This window comes from Aptenodytes patagonicus, chromosome 2, assembly GCF_965638725.1.
Source record: "Aptenodytes patagonicus chromosome 2, bAptPat1.pri.cur, whole genome shotgun sequence".
NCBI lineage: Eukaryota > Metazoa > Chordata > Aves > Sphenisciformes > Spheniscidae > Aptenodytes > Aptenodytes patagonicus.
The window spans coordinates 44,932,025-44,953,486 of NC_134950.1; the positions used below are offsets into that span (position 1 = coordinate 44,932,025).

Consider the following 21,462-nt stretch of genomic DNA (forward strand, 5'->3'; position numbering starts at 1 on the left):
AAAGGTGTATTCTGTAAGGGCCTCTTTCTGGAAAAGTTGACTGTCAGAGTGAGCTTTCAAACTCATATGTCGTAAACTTGTAGCAATTGGACAGAGAAATGCCAACCAAGATAATGGGCAAGAAATCGGCAGTAGCAAGTTCTATGTAAGGTTCTGCCTAGGAAGAGATCTGTCTGTCAGTATGACTGCAGTCAGATGCTGCATGTATCCATCATCCTTCTGCTAGAAGAGATCCGCAGTTAGAGATTTGCTGAGATTCCATTTTTCAGCCCCAGGCCACAGTCCCACAAAGGATGATAAGGTAAATCCAAAAGGAGGATGCTCCGCTGTCATCTGTCAGGTTCACCAACAGTATCAGCCTGATACCTGTTATTGGTGAACAGTGCAGGAGCTGAATTCACTGCTGTTTCCACCTCTGTTTTGTACTGGCATTCTTTTTGATTCAGAATTCCTGGCCATCCTTCTGGTATTGCTGCTAAAATTAAAACTAAGTATAGTGAGCTTAGTGTCGTAGATCATGATACAGCTGATGTACCCTTTTAATTTCTCTTGTTATGCTCGTAGGCTTGCTCCTTAGTGATTCTGCAGGAAAAAAAATGCAAACTATAGTATCATGTTGCTGATATTTGCCTGATTTTCAGGTTTGTAAGAATTTTACAACCTTCCTGGGAAGTTTAGACTGAGTTCAGGAAGAATTTTGCCTTGCTGCTGTCAAAAAACTAATCGCTAACCAAACTGTTAGTTGGTCAGAATTGTAGTGACATAGCTTTCCACTTGATGGCAATAGAGGTGGGATTATGTCATGTTCCTCCTGGTTTCTGGGCTCAGGGTTACATTTGGTGGAAATATTGATGATAGTGGTGGACTTGGAACTTGAGTGGGCAAAGCTGTCACACAGCTTGGTAAAAACTGAGCTGCAGAAGAAGCTTCTTTGTTATTTTCATTTAATGTTTAAAAAGCAAGCAATAGGTAAACTGAAACCCAGCCCAGAGTCCTTTTCTATCAGCACTGAACCCCTGAGCTTCTGTTTGCTTACAATGCTTCAATCGTCTCAACTTACATGTTTGAGCAATTATTGAAACCTTAATTCTACAAAAATACACTAGATGCCACTAGTGTATGTTTGCACTTGCAAACACAAGTGCTTCAATTACAGATCTAAAAACTATCAGTTCTCTTCTGTTACTGTTATTGTAACTCTAGGTACTACTGGTAAATGTTTTCCTCAGAAGGAAAGACTGTGACATAGTACTTCCCCATCATTGTGTTTATCATTACCTACTCCTTAAAAGCTCTCAAGTTCTTAATTTAAAATACAAATACCAGGTGGTTTTAGTGGATTTTCCATATAAAATAGATGAAATGAAGAAAGTAATGAAGAAGCCTTATATAGAGGGAAGCTTAGTCTTGTTGGAATATACACATAATAATTTAATATATTTTAATGTTAGATTAACAATGTGGAAAAAAATTCTTAATCCTGTACTGTTTTTAAGGGTTCCCATACTTTGTGACTTTGAACCTCTTCACCAGCATGTACGTGCTCTACATAACCTGGTTAAAGCAGCACAGAGTTTGGATGAAATGTCACAAACCATTACAGACCTGCTGAATGAACAAAAGGTATTTTTGTTTTTCTTTACCAAGAAAAGAGAATAATCTATTCAAACGAGTAGAATGGTTTCATAGTATTGTTTTGTCAACCTCTTCAGAAATAAACTTTTGTTTTTCCAGATTTAAAGATTAGTTGGTCTCATAACTGCATGTTTCCTTTCAAATCACATACTAGTAAATATTATGAGAATTTTGAGCTCTTCAACAAGTAAAGTGAGTCTATCTAGAGAATAGTCAAAAGATATTTAATATCTTCTAAACATTTAACAGATGCTCATATTCCACAGAAATTGTAGAATTATTCTGTTAATATTTCTGCTTTCTGCCATTTTCTGAAGCTTCTGTGTGCAGAATGTGTGCATTTTGCCTTTGTCGCTTTAGTTTGTATTTAATGAAGTTGTTTCATTGTTGTCTCTAAATGTTTGCAGTGCTGCCTGAAGTCCTTTTGGCACAAGCAGTTAAGGAGAATTTAGGGCCTTGATTGGTTGTCTCCATTAGCATGAATATTGATGTGTCATCTACTCCTTTGTTGCAGTCCTGCTTTTTGGGGAGGGGGAGAAATATGTGCATGCAGTCTTTTTCTTTGAGTATGGATGGAACAGATGGCAAAAAGAACTCTTCCTAGTTTCACTCTGCCTGTCAAGCAGATTCTTTCCCCTAGAAATTCTGTTTCTGCCAATCACTTTTGATTGCTTCTATGTGTCCAGCCTCTTTCATAATACACCAAATGGGGTCCTTTTAGCTTCTGATTGTAGTCTGTCCCAGTGAAACCCTGGGTGAATTTAGCAATGCTTAAAATTATATGTGAAGTTGACTGCTTCAAATTGGGTTTCTTTAGTAGTTTTGCTGTAGAAAAAAAGTGTCATTTTTGTGGGACTCCGTGTTACCATCTACAGTGTAAGTGTATGCATTTTGATGCTGACTAGAAGCATCTTCTGTAACTGCCAAGGTTATGGACTTGTTCAATTTTGAATTAGAAAATTCCTGCTTGAACCAGGTGACATGAAGTCCTCTATCTTCTTACTCCTCTGGAACTTGAACAAGAGATTTACTGGAAGTCTTTCATTTATGTAAAATGAGATCCGGGCTGCTGTTTGTTCTGTAATATAGAAAAGGTGTGTCATTTATGTCATATCTTAGCTCTTTTCTGTCTTTATGAAGATTCGTTTTTATGTGAACAGCCATTAAGAACAAAAGTGTTAGGGCCTGATCAATGTATTAGCCACTGGAATGGCTAGGAGTGCTGTAAATTTTGTGAAATCTGTAGAGTTTTCTGAACATGCTCTTCCAACAGACCGTGCTCTGAGATATAGAAGTCCACCCCCAACTTGGAGCATCCTGAAATTTATCTCGTAAGAAACCAGGATAGTGGCAGGTGTTCTAACGAATTCATTTTTCACTAAAGCTTGCATTGTCAGAAGAGTGTGAAATAAATCAGAGTAACTTTTAATCCTAAATATACATAATAACAGTGGAAAAATAAACAGGAAAGATGCCTTGCTTGTTCAAGTCTTGATGGTTTGCTCTTTTTGGTTCAGACTTGCTTATCTGAGAAACCTTTATCCGTGTATGGCTGCACAAAAAAGATGTTCACTAAATCAGGAGAATCTGTTCTTTCCACTCTTCTCTTTTGCTGGGCTTTGACCAGTTTGAATTCTTGGCTGACTCAGAAATGTCAAGTGCTTAGACAGATTTGGATAATTGTCTCTTTCCTTAGAGTAAATTGCATTGCATAGTCAGAGCTGGGCCATTCATGATGTCATCCTGAAAATGCCCATCTCTGTGTAATCTCAATGATTCATTTGAACTCTTTTTTTTGGAATTGAAGCAAGTAGATCTGTCAGATTTTTTTCCATCTCAGCGACAGTGCTCTTGTTATTACTTGATGAAAGATACTAGGTCTTTCTCTGTGTTGGTTTGTTCCGCAGATGATCTAGAAGTGTTTTTTTAAGTTATACTACTTTTGCCAACGTTCTTTTTTTGCGTAGAATTACTGAAATAATATAAAATCCTAGAATAGTTTGGGTTGGAAGGGACCTCTAAAGGTCATCTAGTCCAACACCCCTGCAACGAGCAGGAACATCTTCAACTAGATCAGGTTGCTCAGAGCCCCGTCCAACCTGACCTCGAATGTTTCCAGGGATGGGGCATCCACCACCTCTCTGGGCAACCTGTGCCAGTGCTTCACCACCCTCAGCTTAAAAAATTTCTTCCTTCTATCTAGTCTGAATCTACCCCCCTTTAGTTTAAAGCCATTCCCCCTTGTCCTGTCGCAACAGGCCCTGCGAAAAAGTCCGTCCCCATCTTTCTTATAAGCCCCCTTGAAGTACTGATAGGCTGCAATAAGGTGTCCCCAAAGCCTTCTCCTCTCCAGGCTGAACAACCCTAACTCTCTCAGCCTTTCTTCATGGGAGAGGTGTTCCATCCCCCTGATCACTTTTGTGGCCCTCTTCTGGACCCGCTCCAACAGGTCCGTGTCTTTCTTATGCTGAGGGCTCCAGAGCTGGACGCGGTACTCCAGGTGGGGTCTCACCAGAGCAGAGTAGAGGGGCAGAATCCCTTCCCTTGTCCTGCTGGCCACGCTTCTTTTGATGCAGCCCAGGATACGATTGGCCTTCTGGGCTGCGAGCACACATTGCTGGCTCATGTCCAGCTTTTCATCCACCAGTTCGCCCATGTCCTTCTCGGCAGGGCTGCTCTCAGTCCCTTCATCCCCCAGCCTGTATTGATACTGGGGGTTGCCCCAACCCAGGTGCAGGACCTTGCACTTGGCCTTGTTGAACGTCATGAGGTTCCCATGGGCCCACTTGAGCTTGTCCAGGTCCCTCTGGATGGCATCCAGTCCCTCTGGTGTGTCAACCACACCACTCAGCTTGATGTCGTCTGCAAACTTGCTGGGGGTGCACTCGATCCCACTGTCTATGTCATTGATGAAGATATTAAACAGTACCGGTCCCAATATGGACCCCTGCAGGATGCCACTCGTCACCAGTCTCCATCTGGACATTGATCCGTTGACCACTACCCGCTGGATGTGACCATCTAACCAATTCCTCACCCACCAGACAATCCACCCATCAAATCCATCTCTCTCCAGTTTAGAGAGAAGGATGTTGTGGGGGACCGTGTCAAAGGCCTCACAGAGGTCCAGATAGACGACATCTGTAGCCCTTCCCGTGTCCACTGGTGTAGTCACTCCACACCTAGGCCACTAGGTTAGTCAGGCAGGACTTGCCCTGAAGGTGAAGCCATGCTGGTGGTCTTAAATCACCTCCCTGTTCTCCATGTGCCTTGGCATAGCTTCCAGGAGGATCTGTTCCATGATCTTCCCAAGCACAGAGGTGAGACTGACTGGCCTGTAGTTCCCCGGGTCTTCCTTTTTTCCTTTTTTAAAAATGGGGGTTATGTTTCCCCTTTTCCAGTCAGTGGGAACTTCACTGGACTGCCACGACTTCTCAAATATGATGGATAGTGGCTTAGCAACTGTTGGAGGGACAGAGTGCATCCGGTCAGCAAATGGGTGCCTCCGTACACGTTGCTAAGAAGTTGCTCTGTTTCAAAGAACATTTGAAAATGTTCTTTTCTTATCCTTAGTATTGCTGGGAATTTACAGTATATAATTAGAAGGATGAATAAACACTTAATAATAGTCCTGAAGATGCTTACATCTTCATGCACCTACACGTTCTGTTGGTGAACTGTGAGATATCATCCCAGTTTTTTGCAGAGTTGGTGGTGACTGTGCAGGCATTGAGTGTTGCCAATATAGCAGACTGTTGCTCTTGTCCTCTCCCAAGAGGAGAGGACACATTTGACACCAACCTCCCTTTACATACAAGTGGCAGCAGAAGCCTAGTTCTTTAAGTTGGACTGGGGTGGTTTCCCTGGCTTGTTGGTAGTGCAGCAGTTTAGCTCTGACTGGGTCAGGCGGGAGTTCATCCTACTGCATCAGCCACAACAGCTGGTCTTTTGATAGTTGCTTTAGGCAGGAGAGCAAAGCTGTGGCTGCAGACAAATCAGCAAAGAGCAAGTCAGAGAGGAGATCCAATACCTCACTGGGGATGTTAGTAGTATTTCTTTTTAAGTGTCCCTGTAACTTACTATTTCAGCTTTTAAGTTCATAGAACATTAATGTCGATATGTTTCTCTATCTGATACCTGATTTCTTTTTTTAGTATCACATCAGAGTAGTTAAAGAACACTGTTGTTGATTTTTGTTTCATTTACTACTTTGACATCTGTTTTCCTTTTTAAAGCTTTCTGCTTATTCTTTGTAATTTAATGGTCTCACACCAAAGATGTTGCTGTGCCCTCTCATTTCCATAATACAGACAAAGTTTAAGCAGATCAGTGATTGGTTTAAGATGTCCAGGAGAAAGTTAAGGTCCCCATAGGAGTCAGGTAAGATGATTAAGGTGTCTTCTCCACGGTCAGTAGGTGATTAACATATGCAATCCTTTGGTATTAAAAGTTTTCTCTTGTAAGAGAAGCTGGCTTTTCCAATGAGATTATGAATCTACCATTTGTTCTAGTTATGTTCGAAATTCAAACGCTATTTGTAATCCTTCCAAGAATTGCCCCATTCCCCGACTAAGTTTATCATAGTAACATAACTAGAACAAGGTATGTAATCCAGCAACACCTGAGAACTTAAAAATTAACTCTGCTTCTGTCTCTGCTTTCTATATTTTTCTTGTTTGCTCTTGACTCCTTTTCCTTTGTCATCACAGGAATTAGTGTATGATGTGCATACATTGCTGTCTGTAGATTGTAAATAGACTAGGTGGCAGGCACCAGCTTCTAAGGGAAATAGGCAACAGTAAACAAAGTCTTCCATACAGTTTCAGCTACTCAAAACGTGAGGTTTAACTCTTCACTAGGCAGTAATCTGGTACTCTTAACTATAGACCCAGCTCACAGCAGCCACTGTAGAGGCATGGAATTTGTTACAGCCCCAGGTCATGAGGAAACCAAGCTCAGCAGAAGATTGTTCCACACAGTGACAGGGTTTTTTTTCTTTTTTTTTTTTTTTGTTTTCTTCTTCGTGCTATATCCTCAGTCTTTACCTTCTAGGATGATTCTGCAGGGGTGCTAAAAGTAGATACCATCTTTCCTTTGCTTGTGGCTTTCCGTAGGGCCTTCTAATATTCAAAGTCTTTTGAAGTGCTTTTTTAGTATGTGCATACTGACATCTGTGTTGCTAGCTTTTATTACTGTTAAAGCTCCGGTTTATCAATGTTAACTGTTTGTCACTTAAAGCATATGCTTTGAATCCAGGCATGTATCAGCATATACAGTATCCTTCAATATTTCTTCTTCTAAGTTTTCTTCGATAAATAGCAAGTTGGAATTAAACCCAAGGGAAATGCTTAAACCTGGACTAATAGCACCTTTAACAAAAGAAGCATTTCCCTTCTATTTTTTTGTCTCATGTCTTGCGTTAGTTTTCGATAACTAAAGACAATATTTTGTATATAATGAACATAAGGGTTTTTTTTACAGTGGGTTTTCATCATTGGATTTCAAAATCATTGTATGATTTACTTTCATATAGATGCAAAGGCTAATGGAGGTGAGGTGTAAATGCATATAGATGAGTGTCAGGGCTGGAAATATATTATTCCTAAATCTCAGTTCAGAATTCAGTCACACTATATCTCCATTAAGAGAACCTTTACATGGTTCAGAGAAGAATAGGGTCCCTTTTTGGGTAGCAGCCATTTGTAAAAGATTGAAAAAACAAGAATTGACTGTTTATACATCAGTAGTCCAATATCAGTCATTTCTATCTGTTTTTTTGGAGTTCTGCTGCTGACGATTTGTTGCCCAGCTCCACTAACTGTTGCCAGCCAAGTAGCTGAGTTCAATGGATAGCAAAAGTTTCTTCATTAAAAACTAATGTACTAAAGAACACCAGACACATGATTTAAATGCATGGAGACTGTGTGGATGGTTTGGAAAAGAGGCACAAGCAGGATCATCGGGATTATCAGCTGGAGGCAGTCTTGGCTTTTTGGAGAACACCACCATTCTGAAAGATCTCCAGCACTTTGAGACTGAACATCTTACGGGAATCTTTTACTGCAAATATTCCCATGAGTCTTTACAAACAGTTTCTTTTAAAGATGGTCACATTCCTCAGATGAATAAGATCAAACAAGTCCTTCAAGGATGAAGGATGGAAAAGCAAGGTAATAGTTGGGCTATGGTGTTACGGACAATGTATCTGAGATCTTTCAGGACACTGATCCATTCAAAAAACTGAACATCTCTTCCAGTTTGTGATCCTGATGATCCTGCTCATGCCTCTTCATCCTACACATCACAGATACTCTCCTTATGTATTTTAACTGTGTGTATTTCACTCTAATTTTCTTGGGAAGAATTGCTTCTCTATCCATCCTATTGCAAACTTGTCCAGGAATGCATCCTTGGTGGATACTGAGGCTGTACATTGCTTTTTGGCTTCCACTGGGATGTGTTCTGCACTTGCTGAAGCTTAAGGTTTATATTTTTGTTCTAAGAATCTGCAGATGATGATATTGTTGGCATTAGGGCTTTTATATTCCCTGTTGCATTTAATAGTTAATAATATAAGATACTACAAGTTGACCATTTGTTCCTCATTCTGGTAGATGTGAAGATAGTAAAGGAAGAGGACTTTAATATACGCTTCACTTATTCTGTCAAACAAAGCTTGCAAGCAGTAAATTTATTGTGTTAAATCTATTAAGTAAATAGCGAAGATAAGAAAAATCTATAACTGAAGTGTAATCTTGTAGATACATCATTACTGTAAGTTAAATTGAGTTTGTCACATTGGAAAAGCTTGACAATCACAGAACATGGGTTGTTTGCACAGTCTCTAAGACCTTGCTGAGATTGATTATTTTTTTAAAGCATTTCAAAGTGCTACTTTACTGAATTTCAGATGCATAGAAATAAGTGCATGTAACTTGTCCTGCAGTTACAACTATTATAGCTATGATAAATCAAAATTCATCTGAATTCACTTAAAGTATATATTCCATGGCAGTGTAGAAAAGCATGATGTCTTTGAAATAGCAAAGATTGATTTTCAAACGCTGTGCGTGAATTTACACTTTACAACAGAGCGTGCACTAGAACTTGAGATCTTGCTTTATAATTCATATAGTAATGAACAAGAACTGATGATAATGAGATTTAAACATGTTATGTAATCACAATTAATTGGAAAATTGATTTGAAGGTAAGTTTTTAGCCTTTTAAGAATCAAAAGCACTGGAATTGATCAGAATTACTTGGGAACAGTTCTGTGAACGTGGAGAAGCTTTATCTAATCTTTGTATTAGTTTACAAGCTGCTGTTACTGATGGATGATTATGGGTGGTTATTCTAACCATTAGCTTTTCAGCTGAAGATTGAAGGATCTGATGCTACAGAATCAGGTTTGCTGAAATCCGGGGTCTAGAGGCAAAATGACAAAAATTGGGAGCGATGGGAGCAGTGTGTGTGTGTGGGGAAATCCAGTCAGACTGTGATATTCTTGCATTCTGAAAAATCAGAATGTTGCTTTTAATTAGAGTGTGCCCTTCTTCTTACTGTCTTACTTTTACACTCTTACAAGCAGAGAGCAATTCTTATGCATGTTTTTGATATGTTAGTAGACAACAGTTTTGTGGTAGTACTTTTTGTAAACCACCTTAATTTAGTATGTTAATAGTGACTGGATTGCACTGATTTTTAACAGCAGTATTAGTAACAATAAAATAAAAATATTTTAGTAACAAAATTATTAGGAGAACAAAAATCAATAGGCTGTTAGAAAACAAAGCCTATTTCTGACTGGTTACTTCAGTTTTTTGTATCATCCAAACTTATGTTTTAGCCCTTTCAAATACAATTATATGTGATCTATGTAGGACTTTTAGATAGATGAACATTTAATATTTATGTATTTACAAATGGTGCTTTTTTTTGAAACTTACTAGAAAATCTCTCTGAATTTCTGCAATTTTTACTTAAATTTTAGTCGTAAGTATTTTGGACTGTTACAGGTAATAAGGCTGACTTTTTAAGTTCTTGGTTTTGCCTGGTAATTTTTAATCAATTTAAAATATTAACACTTTTGCCTATCACTTCATTAAGTGTTTGTTTCATATTTTATAACTTGTAGGCCTCCAACAGTCAAGCATCACCACAATCTGCTACTACACCAAGGATGGAAAGTACAACAGGAACTGCAATTGCTACCTCTTCAAGAACTCCTCCATCACTCAGTCTTCAGGGTCCCCTCTGTCCTCCTGTGTGTCCCCCAGCTCCATTAGAAGAATTGTCTCCAGACAGCATTGACGCTCATACATTTGATTTTGAAACTATTCCCCATCCGAACTTGGAGCAAGCTCTTAAGCAAGGATCATTAGACTTGGATTCATTAGCAGAAAGTCCAGAATCTGACTTTATGTCAGCAGTAAATGAATTTGTAATAGAAGAAAATCCAGTATCTCCTAATGTAATAAGTGATCCACAAAGTCCAGAAATGATGGTGGAATCTCTTTATTCTTCAGTTATCAATGCAATAGACAGTAGACGTATGCAAGATACAAATCCTTGTGTAAAGGATGTTTCAGTAGAAAGTGCATCTCTCAGTGTTTGCATGGAGAAGTGTAGGGTTATTGCCCAAGACTCAAAGATACATTTAAGAGGTATAAAAGAAGATCTTAGCCACTTTAGAACACTTGTACAAAGAGAACAGTGTGACTTTTCTAATTCCTTAAAATGCACTTCGTTAGAAATAGTAAATACTATTGAGAAGGTAAAGCTTTCACTTGAACAAACACTAAAAGATAAATATCAAAAAGAATTACAGTCTTTGAAAAGTGAATATGAAACTAAAATTAATAAATTATTGGAGGACGGTGAAGAAAATAAAAAGAAGATTAAAAAGTTAAAAGGTGACTTATTAGGCCTTGAGGAAGTTCTTCAGAATAAGAATGATGAATTTGCAATGGTGAAAAATGAGAAAGAAGCTGTAGTTTGCCTTCAGAATGAAAAAGACCAGAAATTACTTGAATTGGAATGCCAAATGGAGACACAAAATTGTGAAATTAAGGAACTGAGACAGTCACGTGAGATAGTACTTGAAGACTTGAAAAAACTTCATGTTGAAAACAATGAAAAACTACAACTCCTGAGGGCAGAACTCGAGAGTTTAGAGCAAAGCCATTTAAAAGAACTGGAAAACAACCTACAAGCCAGGCATTTACAGGAATTTGAGAAGGTGATAGCTGAGCACAAGGACTGTTTAGATAAATTAAAAAAAGAGAACCAGCATAGACTTGAACAAATGCAGGAATGTCATACAGTAGTTGTGCAAGAGAAACAACAACAAGTAGAAGAGTTACAACTCAAGGTTTCGAATCTGTCTGATTTGAGGTGCAAATTAGAAGTTGAACTTGCCCTGAAAGAGGCAGAAACTGATGAAATGAAGCTTCTTTTGGAAGAAAGCAGAAACCAGCAACAAGAGACCTTAAAATCTCAGATTGATAAGGAAACTGAAAGCTTAAAAAAGGAGATAGATAAATTAAATACTAAAATACAAATTAACAGTGATGAATATCAAGTGGGCTTATCGGAACTAAGGGCTCTGATGACAATTGAGAAAGATCAGTGCATTTCTGAGCTAGTAGACAGATATGAAGAAGAATCAAATTGGCTTAGAACTGAACTAAATAACGTAACACTTCTCCATCAAAAAACTTCTGAGGCAGAAAAAAGACTTTCAGAGCAAATAACGGAACTGCAAAGTAAGTTAGAGTTGGAAGCGAATGCCCTAGAAAAGGAAAAAACAGAAAAATTGTCTCTCTGTGAGCAGCAGGAAAAATATGAAGCTATTATCCATAAGCTTAAGGAAGAGAAAGAACTGTTAGTATCTAACCAAGAACAAGACAGGCAGTTGCTCATTCAGAAGCTCAATTGTGAAAAAGAGGATGCAGTACAAACTGCTTGTAAAGAGTTTGAATTACAGAGGGAAGCTGCTGAAAAGGGGCTTTTGGAAAAAATACAACAACTTGAGATGCAAGTAAATCGGAGGTACTGTAAGAAATAAGTTGCTGTGTTTTTTTGGTATTTTAAAGTAATTAATATGGTATATTCATGGTGCACTGTGCAGTAAGTAAAATTTCTACGTATTTGTAATTGTGTTTATCTGGGTTGGTTTCTATATTCAAGTTTCAAGTTACTTCCATTTTATAGGTAGTGATGTTCCTGTGTCTGTAGTTAATCTTAAAGATCGTTAAATATCTTATAGAATATTATTTCCAGACAGCAATGAAGGTTTTATGTTTCAGTCTTGTTAACGTTATGTTGACGGAGTGTTTCCACCATAGCATGTTGCTTGAAATTCCAGTTTTGATGGTCTCAGCCTCTCTGTCCTTTCCCATCCTTTGCTCTGGTATTAGCACTGTGTGAGCATGCAGTGGCTAGCTTTTAGGCTGGTAACTTTCTTTTATTGGCTAACTATACATTCTTGTTGGTGCTAATGGTGGCATGAAAAAGAGTGTGGGAATATATATGATCGACTGAGAACTGTCTGATGGCCACCTGGATATCAACTGACTTTAGCTGCCACAGTTATGTATTTCAGGGTCTTCAGTTTGAGCTTTAACACACGTGGGTAACATCATCTTAAAGAACATCCTAACATCATTGTTTTCATTGTTAATTTCTGCAGTGTTTTTCCATTTTAAAAAGAAAAATACACTTTCCCTTGCCATAAATGCCTAGAATTACTCTTTCTGACTTCTCATATCTTATCTACTTACTAGTTCATAATGCCTGTCAGCAGAGTAGATTATGATGATGTGAAATGGAAATACTAGAATTTTTCTGTGTGATTACTGTTTAGAAACAATATTCTATTTTGAAATGCTAGAATTTGTCATTTACATTCTTGTAGTGTAAAGGAACGCAGCGGATAGATCTTGTTTGTACAACACCTAAATAGAGCATTTTTTTCTAGGTATTATGGTACACCAAGTATGTGAAATGGGAAAAGACCAACAAAATGGACAGAATGGGCATAAAAGGCAGAAGAATACTGCAGAACATGAATACAGACTTAAGTTAGCATTTAACTTTTGAATATCAATGTAATGTTAAAAAAAAGGAGAGGGGAGGTTATGCAGAGAGTCCAACACGTGCGCACAATTCACTTACTCAGATTTCCCTTGCACTATGTATCTGCTTCACTTGAATTATCCACTTCAGTCCCATTACCTCAGGATTTTGACATGCGAACATATCCATCGTTAAATGATGTTGTATCGGTGTCTGTTTTGTATGTCAGTGTACAAAAAAATACATCAAGGTAATATTATGTTTTTTGAACTAAGACTGGGATATAATGAAATTAAGAACTGCCCTTCTTAATTGAACAAAATATTCTCTTAATGAAATATGGTGAAATGAGGATGAAAAACATAAACCTGATGTTCTTTTCCTTTTATATGTATTAATGCACTGTAGAGGTTTTAAAAATTTGACTCAACAGGAAAGAGATGTAGCTGTGTCATCAGACTTCTTAAAAATCCACCATCTACACTTAAATTTGAACAACTGAGCACAGCTGGATAAAACATAGTAATGTATTTCAAAGAAATATTATCTGCTTCAGTCTAAAGAAGTTTTAGTAGTTTGCTGTGAGTTCTGTCGAGTAATTTAATTTTCAGTGTGACATTAAAATATGTATTGCCTCCTAAGGCTGCTTTTTATGCCTTTAATCTGCTGTTAGGCTTTTTCTCTAGGAATAAAGACATGCTCTGCTCTATCTCCAGAGGGCATATGTTATGTGAGTCTGTCTTAATATTTCAAAGTCACTGTCTAGCTGTTTGGTTTTTGAGTTCCTAAAACCCCAAGCTGTGTCAGTAATTCGAGTTGACTTGTTATCCTCACTCAGTTATTGTTTAGCAGTTAAGTTGTAATGGTAGAAACCAACTTTTGTTGGGCATGTGCCTATATGCTTGTCAGATAAATGTCCTTTTCTGCAAGAGCAATGTTACATTAGCTGTCCGGGAGGCACGGACAGGGAGATGAATTGTTAAATTTGACCCAAGTGTTGCACTGGTATCGGAAATTTCATTTTTGAACTTACATGAAAACTAACAAAAATATTTAGAAGTGACAAAGAAATGTTCATGACTTATGCATCACCAACATATGAAAATTAATCTGTTTTGGTTATCATGTGCCTGGAATTCAAGTCGTCATGATTAGGAAAGATAAAAAAACTGCAAGGCATTTGTAACTCTCCTGTTTAATCTTTCTCCTGTATGTAGTATGTACTAACCAAGATTAACTGAAAAACACAGTTTCTGTAATGACTTTCATTGTTAAGCAGTTTGCTGGTTAGTTAAAAGATTTATAACATTGTACAGAATGTTAAAAATAGGAAAGTAATCCTGACTGCTTTGAAAACTGAATTACAGCTTTGGTGTCTTCCAGCCTTGGTATTGTCCAGCCACTTCTATCAGACCACCAGTATCTATCAGTAGTGAGGCTTCTCTGTAGAGCATGTGCTCTCTCTCTCACAGCTAGGCTTAATTTAGAAATAAATTGAAATTTAATCCAGCACGAAAATGCTTTCTCAGTGACATAAAAAAGATTTGCCTGGGTGTCTCATGACTTGCTTTGTTCTCTGCTTATTTTACTTTTAATTTCTGGAATGCCAAAGATTGTTTTGCCACTCTGAGAACTTCAGTTGACTTTCAGGGCTCTTTTATTTACAACTTCTTATGGGCTTTTTGAGTGCTTAGCTACTGCATAATAGTTTGTATCTTCAGTATATGCCCATGTGGTAAAACAGTGGTAGTGTTGCTAAATACATCCTTTGTTATCTTAGGGTAGGGCATTACAGTGTTTACTTGCAAAGGAACCCCGGTCTCTGAAGAAATGTGCTTTTGTTATCTTGAAAACACTAAAAAAAGTTCGGCATTGTCACTATTGCCGTAGTTGTCAAGACCTTTGCAGATTAAATGTGTAAACCCAATACCTGACATAGTGACAAGGTTTAAAACCTAGGAATGTATGTTAGCATCCTTTGCAGAATAACAATATCCTTTACTTGGCTGTCATTTGCAAACAATCAGTAGTCCAGGCAGCCTATCTGAGGGGCAGATGATACCTACTTTGGTTTAGTGCAGCTAACAGCCTTGGGTTTAGGCTGATATATTAGCTTGGCATTTAGATAACTTGGAATAATGTGAGTAAATTTTTGTTGCTTGTGCAGGCATACCTCTTCGTTGCACTTCTCAGACAAACTTATCCTGTGCTTTCTTAACTTGATAGGGAGAATTGATGGCAGAAACAGAGGTAGGCGAGCATGTGCTGGATCGTATGGTAAAGCAAAGACTCTGTGGAAATGGCTGGAACTGGTCATTTCACGGATACCCAAACGCCCATCAAGTATGCAGTGATCAGAATTTTAGGTTCCCTGCCTCCTCTGCAATTCGGTTTTCTTTCGTATTCTTTGCGCTGAATCTTTCTGGTGTCTCTGAGGTTCTGTAGCCCTTAGTCTTAACAGAGAAGCTTTGCATTATGAAGCAAGAAGAATTCTTGGAGCATTTTTAGCATTAGGAGTTAGGCTTGTGAGTGTTAATATATTAGCACATGATGTTTTGCTTTCAGCACAGCCTACCTAACATCAGGAGACCATATCTCCAGGCTGCTCTGACTAGAGAAAACCATTGACACATGTATGTAGATGTAGAGTTAGGTTTGGGAGATTGTCTTTATATTAAATATGATTCTGGTGTAGAGGAATAATAGAAATTTAAAATAATAGTTTTTCACTAAAGTTGCCCAACAAAGGGATTTGTCTATCCCAGTGTTCTTCAATGGTGGTTCTTGATAACTCAAGCCAAAACACAGAAGACGGTAGTTAATGCTTTGGGCTCAGTGATGGAAAATATTTGGCCTATGTAACATTGTCTGTTTCAAGAGCCATTTAAGGTCATTATCCTTCCTGCCTTGATGACTGTTGATGCTTTTTCTTTGTGATCATTACTACTGTTCTACAGATTCTGCAACCCAGAGTTTTGAGTTTCATATCTGAATTCCTTAGCATCAGATCTATTGCCGAATTGCTTTAATTACGTGAGAGTTCTGGAGGCTTTGCATTTTGTTATGCTAAGAATCTTCAGGGAGTTGATATGTCATTGTTCCTCTCTTTACCACTTTCCACACCTTCTGTTATGTTACAAAAATGGAAACAAAAATCTTTCCCTTCAACAAAATTTCAAAATTAGAGCCAGCGTAGTACACTAAAAAACAGAATGCCCAAGAGTGAGAATTTGGTGAGATGCTCATGATTAAAAAGTAGAATTGAAGATTAGTAATGACTTAATTGGTATACAGTATTTATTAAACATTTCAGGAAAAATGTCTCAAAAAGGAACTTCTGACTTTTGTGTGTTTGCTTATTTCATGTATTCTGGGAGTCTGTATATACTGCAAATTTAAAGCCTAAACACTTTCTTTTAAGTCCTCCCACTGAATCATCTGCTGAATCAAGTTTGGTTGCTGAACTTCAAGAGAAGCTTCAGGAAGAAAAAATGAAGTTCTTGGAGCAACTTGAAGAACAAGAAAGAAGAAAAAATGAAGAAATGCAGAACATCAGAACATCGCTCACTGCAGAACAGCAGGTAAAGCTGATTATTTTTTTATTACTTTTGCTCCCATGACAATTATGTGTTCTTTTGCCGTTTTGAAGTTACGGAGTTGTTGGTTGGAGGTTTTTTTGGTTTTTTTTTTTTTTGCTATGTAACACACATTCTAAATTTGCACTATTATCTGGAGTCAAGATATGATGTGTTAATGGAATCCAACACTTAAGCATTAAAAAAAAAAAAACAAACCAAAAAAACACCCAGCAAAAAAACCCACCTTAAATATCTGTGAACTGGACAATCCAGATTCAATTTTTGTTGTTTTGTGACTTCTTTTGCTTAAGTTGTTAAGCTAGTGCTGTAAATTTTTATCCATTAATCTCTTGAACTCCAGAAAGATACCAGTTAACTATAGTTTAATTTAACAACACAAAATTTATGGACAACACAAAATTAATTATTTGAAATTAGCCCAGAAGGCTAACCGTATCCTGGACTGCATCAAAAGAAGTGTGGCCAGCAGGACAAGGGAGGTGATTCTGCTCCTCTACTCTGCTCTGGTGAGACCCCACCTGGAGTACTGTGTCCAGCTCTGGAGCCCTCAGCATAAGAAAGACACGGACCTGTTGGAGCGGGTCCAGAAGAGGGCCACAAAAATGATCAGGGGGATGGATCTTCTCTCCTATGAAGAAAGGCTGAGAGAGTTGGGGTTGTTCAGCCTGGAGAAGAGAAGGCTTTGGGGAGACCTTACTGCAGCCTATCAGTACTTAAAGGGGGCTTATAAGATGGGAACAAACTTTTTCGCAGGGCCTGTTGTCACAGGACAAGGGGGAATGGCTTTAAACTAAAGGGGGGTAGATTCAGACTAGATAGAAGGAAGAAATGTTTTACGCTGAGGGTGGTGAAGCACTGGCACAGGTTGCCCAGGGAGGTGGTGGATGCCCCATCCCTGGAAACATTCGAGGTCAGGTTGGATGGGGCTCTGAGCAACCTGGTGTAGTTGAAGATGTCCCTGCTCGTTGCAGGGGTGTTGGACTAGATGACCTTTAGAGGTCCCTTCCAACCCAAACTATTCTAGGATTCTAAATACTAATTGATTTAGAATGCTACTTAATGGCTTTTAAAATTTAGTAGCCTGGGCAGGTGGCATCTGAGGTTCAAAGCAAATGTTATCTTTTACTTAATAAACTTAGAAACACTATGTACTCCACACCTTGATACAAAATCATATCGCACTGGATTAATAATTATATCTGTATCCACACATTTTTTCCTTTCAAAACATCTTGAATCTCTCAGATTTTGTAGATGAGTCTTCAGTTCTTAAATCTCTGTTACTAACAGCTATTATCTACAGCTTCGTTGCATTTAAACGCTAAGAAATTATTTTCTGTTTTAAGCACCTCTACTTTAGCTATGGTAGGATCAAATAAGGACAAAGAGTGTAGTGATCAGCCAGTTTGGTGAATGAATGCTATGAATCACTTGGTGCAGAGAGCAGAAAATCGCAGACAGTTATAAAGAAAGAAATACTTTTGAAATTTTTGGACTGCAAACATTAATACTGAAGTGAACCTTACATAGTAAATCTAATAGGAATATTTCCTATATTACATTGGCAATTGTAAGATTCGTTTTTCCATCAGAATATGCCTTAATATGCCATTTCCCTCATTATCTAATAATATTCTTCCTTTGCGCAGCAGAGCATGGAAGAGAAGGTTCTGATGTATTAACAGCAAATTCCATGAAGATGGAACCTTTTATTTAAAAAACAAACAAATGAAAAAAAGCCCAAACCCATAAAAACGGTGTATCAGTCAGTGCTGAAATCTTACTGGACTGGCTCTGCTGATCACTGTATATTCTGGGTATTTAACCTCACCCTTGATGTAACTTTTTTTTCTCAGTAAAGTTATCTTAGAGGTGTTACTTACGCTTGTGGTGTGTCATAGTTTTGTTATGCACACATACACCAAAGGCTGCTGTGCACTATGTAAGGTGTGTAGCCTGCCAAATAGCTTGCATTTTAAGACTGAGAGTTGATAGGCATAGGTCAAGACAATCTTAAAATTCACCAAAAAAAGCGAAATTGTGATTTAAAATATCCTTTTGATAGATGGTTGTTGGTAGTTTTTGTCTGTCTCTTCAGCACAGCCTGAAGAGTAGAAAGGGTGAGGACATAATGGTTAGTAGAAGGATTGAAGAAGCAGAAAGATTTGTCAGACTGATACTGAAGGATATGGTAGCCTCTTTTATGTTCAGATATTCAAGCTATTAGCCAGTATTCCTGTATGACTTTTGCATTAATTAATTGCTCACTGAGGAATTAATGCGTGACTTGAAATGTATTTTTAATTCAGATTCTAGTATATTATTCTAGTTTATTAATAATGATGTTTTCTTTTTTATTACATGTAACATCTTGATGCAGTGCAGCTTTGTCTTAATAACCATTTTAATCCTTAAAGTAACTATTTTAAACATAAAACATGCAACTGTCAGACATTAACTGGCATATAAAGCATTATGTTTAAAAAAACCCAACAATTTACAAATTATTATTTTTAATGATGATTTCTTTATAATTATACTACATGTGTATATTGGGCTTGGGGGAACCAGTGGGATAAAAATAAAAAAAAAAGAAAATTGTTGCAGAAAAATCTCAAAATAAAATGTACAGACATGTTATCTCTTCAGACATGTTATCTCTTCACCGGAGTAATATGTAAACAAGTTTAATTATAATTTAGGAAACTGAAATGTGTGATATCTTTTGTACTTTTTTGTTCTAATGATGTATTTTGCATTACATTTATACAGTGCATTTCATATTTCAGTAATACGTCTTTCTGTTTTCAGACCAACTTTAACACTGTTCTGGCAAGAGAGAAAATGAAAAAAGAAAACATAATTAATGATCTTAGTGACAAATTAAAAATGCTTACAGAACAGCAAGAAAAAGACAAAGGTAAGCAAAGTTCTGAAAAAGTATTCATCTTTTCTGATAGAACAATTCCATTCACTACAGATTGGTTTTGATCCTTAGTGCTGCTGTTATTAAAAGAATTCTTATTTACTTGTGTCATAGATTTGATTGAAACACTTTCTGAAGATAGAGCTCGCTTACTTGAAGAGAAGAAAAAGCTTGAAGAAGAAGTTAATAAACTAAGAAGTAGTAATTTTTCTCCGTCAACCTACTCGGTGGCAGCTTCAGAAGCTTGTGGAGCCTGCGCAGCCGATGTTCCCACTGACACAGACAGATTGGTTTCTGACATTGCAGCTGAAGGGAGAATGGACTCCACGATGGAAACCAGTATGATGGCTGTGCAGTAAGTATGGGGCATTGTAGTAGAAATACACAAAGCGTGCTCTCGTTCTTTAAATGTGTGCTGTTGAGTGTTGTGGAGTACAAATGAGCATGTTTAACACTCCTGTCTTTAATGTTCTTGCTAAAAATATTCTTTTAAATGTGCGCGTACAATTGTGGTGTGACAATCATCAGAAATGTGTGGTTTTGATGACATAGAAGTATGCAACTTAATTGTGGGGCCAAGTTTCACATTTATGAGATGAAAAAATAGACCTAAGTATATGAAATGTAAGTCAAAGGGGATAAGAACAATTGTAGTAGTGGCCTAGAATGAGCTGGGTGGCTGCATGTTATTGGCATATCTTTTGAACAGTGGCTGGCTCTCATTTAAAAACAAACAAACAAAAAAACTTTGATTGTTCATGTACGTGTCTGCTGTAAGATAGCATCATGACATTCCTTGATAAAGGGGAAAGGGCGATAGGTATGTTTGGTAGAAATTAGGCTGTATCCTCAGGATTCCAAACAAGTAATGGGACTGAGGCTGATTAAGTGGCCTTGATGGATTGATATTTTTGTATTATTGAAGAGAAGGACAGGTATTCAGCATCCGTTTGTTTGTATAACCTCTGAATCATCAGTACGGTCAGCTGTGATGTACTGCTGACTGACTAGAAAGCAGCGATGGGACTGGGAAAAAACTTTGCAATGGTTTAAACCCTTACTTGAGGAAAGCAGCTAGGGCAAGCAACTTATGTACTTCGAACTAAACTTTTCACTTAAAATTGGTGGTTCTGTGTTTGGATCTGGTTGCTAATCTGGATTTACAACAGATTGAAACAACGTTATGTTGATATCATACAAGTTTAACTGTTTATCGCCCTTTTTGTATGGAGGTTTAATTAAGCAGGGGCTAGTTTGCAGGTAGGTGTCTGAAGCTATGCTTGAAATACTGAGGTGGTTATAGAGATCAGAGGGAACTTAAGGAGTTTTGTTGCAGTCATCGACTTCACTATATTATTTTGGGTGCCCTACAATAGCAATATGCTTTGGTATTGGTATATAATGCCTTGCCTAGTAAGTTAAGAGTCTACATGTAAAGCTAGTAGGCTGTGATCTGGTCTCAGTACATGACTATGAAGTCTTTAGCACTTAAATAATTCTGACTGGTACAAAGTTGTCCTGCTGGTTGGTGTCAGGAATCCAGGCTACTGCAAATGTATTTTCTGTTTTTTGAATACTGACTTCCATGAAAATGTACATCAAGTTCAGAGCCTTGATTCTTACTTTAAATGTACCTAAAGTAATTTTGTAAAGGTTTTTGAATAGCAAAGACTGTCTGATGCTCCAAGAGAAGGGGTTATGATGATGCATGCAAAAATCCTAATTTTTTTTTCAATTTTCTTAACAATTTTTGTAAATGTCTTTTAACAAATGTAGAATGTTAGGCTTAAAAATTCTATACTAAAATGAGCACATTCTATTACATGTACTTTCTGACTAGAGTAAGACAAAATGAATAGCATGTGATATGTGTGCATTAAAATAGGACTCATTGCTAGAAGATACTCAGCTATTATCATGGTTAATGCAGTATAAGAATCCATTCAGAGTAGATTACTGGGAGAGAATTCAGAAAAAAAGGGTGAAGAAGTTTTGTCCTGGGCATTCCAATTGGTTTTTTTTTTTTAACACCATATAGAAACTGGGGAAAACTAGAAAAATGAAAAAATCTACGGTATGAGTATGTTTCTGCTATAGCAGCCTAAGAAAACTGAAATAGTCAACATTTAGTATTTTTTACTAATAAATGAGAATTGTTTTTCATGCGAACACTTTCTACCTCCTCATGGTGGAAGATTGCATTTCTTTAATTCTCTTATACTA

At 37.5% G+C, this 21,462-nt stretch overlaps 1 protein-coding gene across 4 annotated transcripts in view; it reads left to right on the plus strand.

Annotated features, from left to right (window-relative positions):
* RB1CC1 (RB1 inducible coiled-coil 1) overlaps positions 1-21,462 on the plus strand; it is an 83,558-nt gene that overhangs the window by 48,549 nt on the left and 13,547 nt on the right. For all 4 annotated transcript variants that reach the window (XM_076329715.1, XM_076329719.1, XM_076329717.1 and 1 more), the window contains exons 14-18: positions 1,497-1,623; positions 9,773-11,688; positions 16,136-16,295; positions 19,125-19,233; positions 19,354-19,594. In XM_076329715.1, the coding sequence (XP_076185830.1) occupies positions 1,497-1,623; positions 9,773-11,688; positions 16,136-16,295; positions 19,125-19,233; positions 19,354-19,594 (2,553 nt within the window). The remainder of the gene's footprint in view (positions 1-1,496; positions 1,624-9,772; positions 11,689-16,135; positions 16,296-19,124; positions 19,234-19,353; positions 19,595-21,462) is intronic.